Source organism: Antrostomus carolinensis, unplaced genomic scaffold (genome assembly GCF_000700745.2).
Source record: "Antrostomus carolinensis isolate BGI_N321 unplaced genomic scaffold, ASM70074v2 scaffold28490, whole genome shotgun sequence".
Taxonomy (NCBI): Eukaryota; Metazoa; Chordata; class Aves; order Caprimulgiformes; family Caprimulgidae; genus Antrostomus; species Antrostomus carolinensis.
Window position 1 is genome coordinate 9,619 of NW_010286911.1, and position 258 is coordinate 9,876.

The 258-nt window shown below is 63.2% G+C and overlaps 1 protein-coding gene across 1 annotated transcript in view; it reads right to left on the reverse strand.

The window, feature by feature from the left end:
• The window catches only part of LOC104532544 (acetyl-CoA carboxylase 2-like), a gene marked incomplete at its 3' end in the record, with an annotated part of 9,823 nt that extends 9,588 nt beyond the window's left edge, over positions 1 to 235 (reverse strand). The window contains 1 exon segment of the mRNA XM_029087397.1: positions 98 to 235. Within this exon segment, the coding sequence (XP_028943230.1) occupies positions 98 to 223 (126 nt within the window).
• Between the last annotated feature and the right edge of the window lie 23 nt (positions 236 to 258).

The following is a 258-nucleotide window of genomic DNA, read 5'->3' on the forward strand; positions in this document are numbered from 1 at the left end:
GGTGGGCGCAGGAGATTTGGACAACGTTTGAGGGTGTCACCATGAAAAGCAACGACCCACCACCCAGGCAAAGGCAGGGGCGTGTGGAGGGAAAGACCTTCTCGATGACGCGGTTGCCCCCGAAGCGGGTGATGAACTCTGCCGGCGAGGCGACGGTGAAGTCCCGCTGCAGATCCATCTTCCTGTGCTCGCGGCCCCTCTTCGCCAGGTGCAGCCCGGACATGCTAGGCCTGTGGTGGGACACGATGGCTGTCAGCG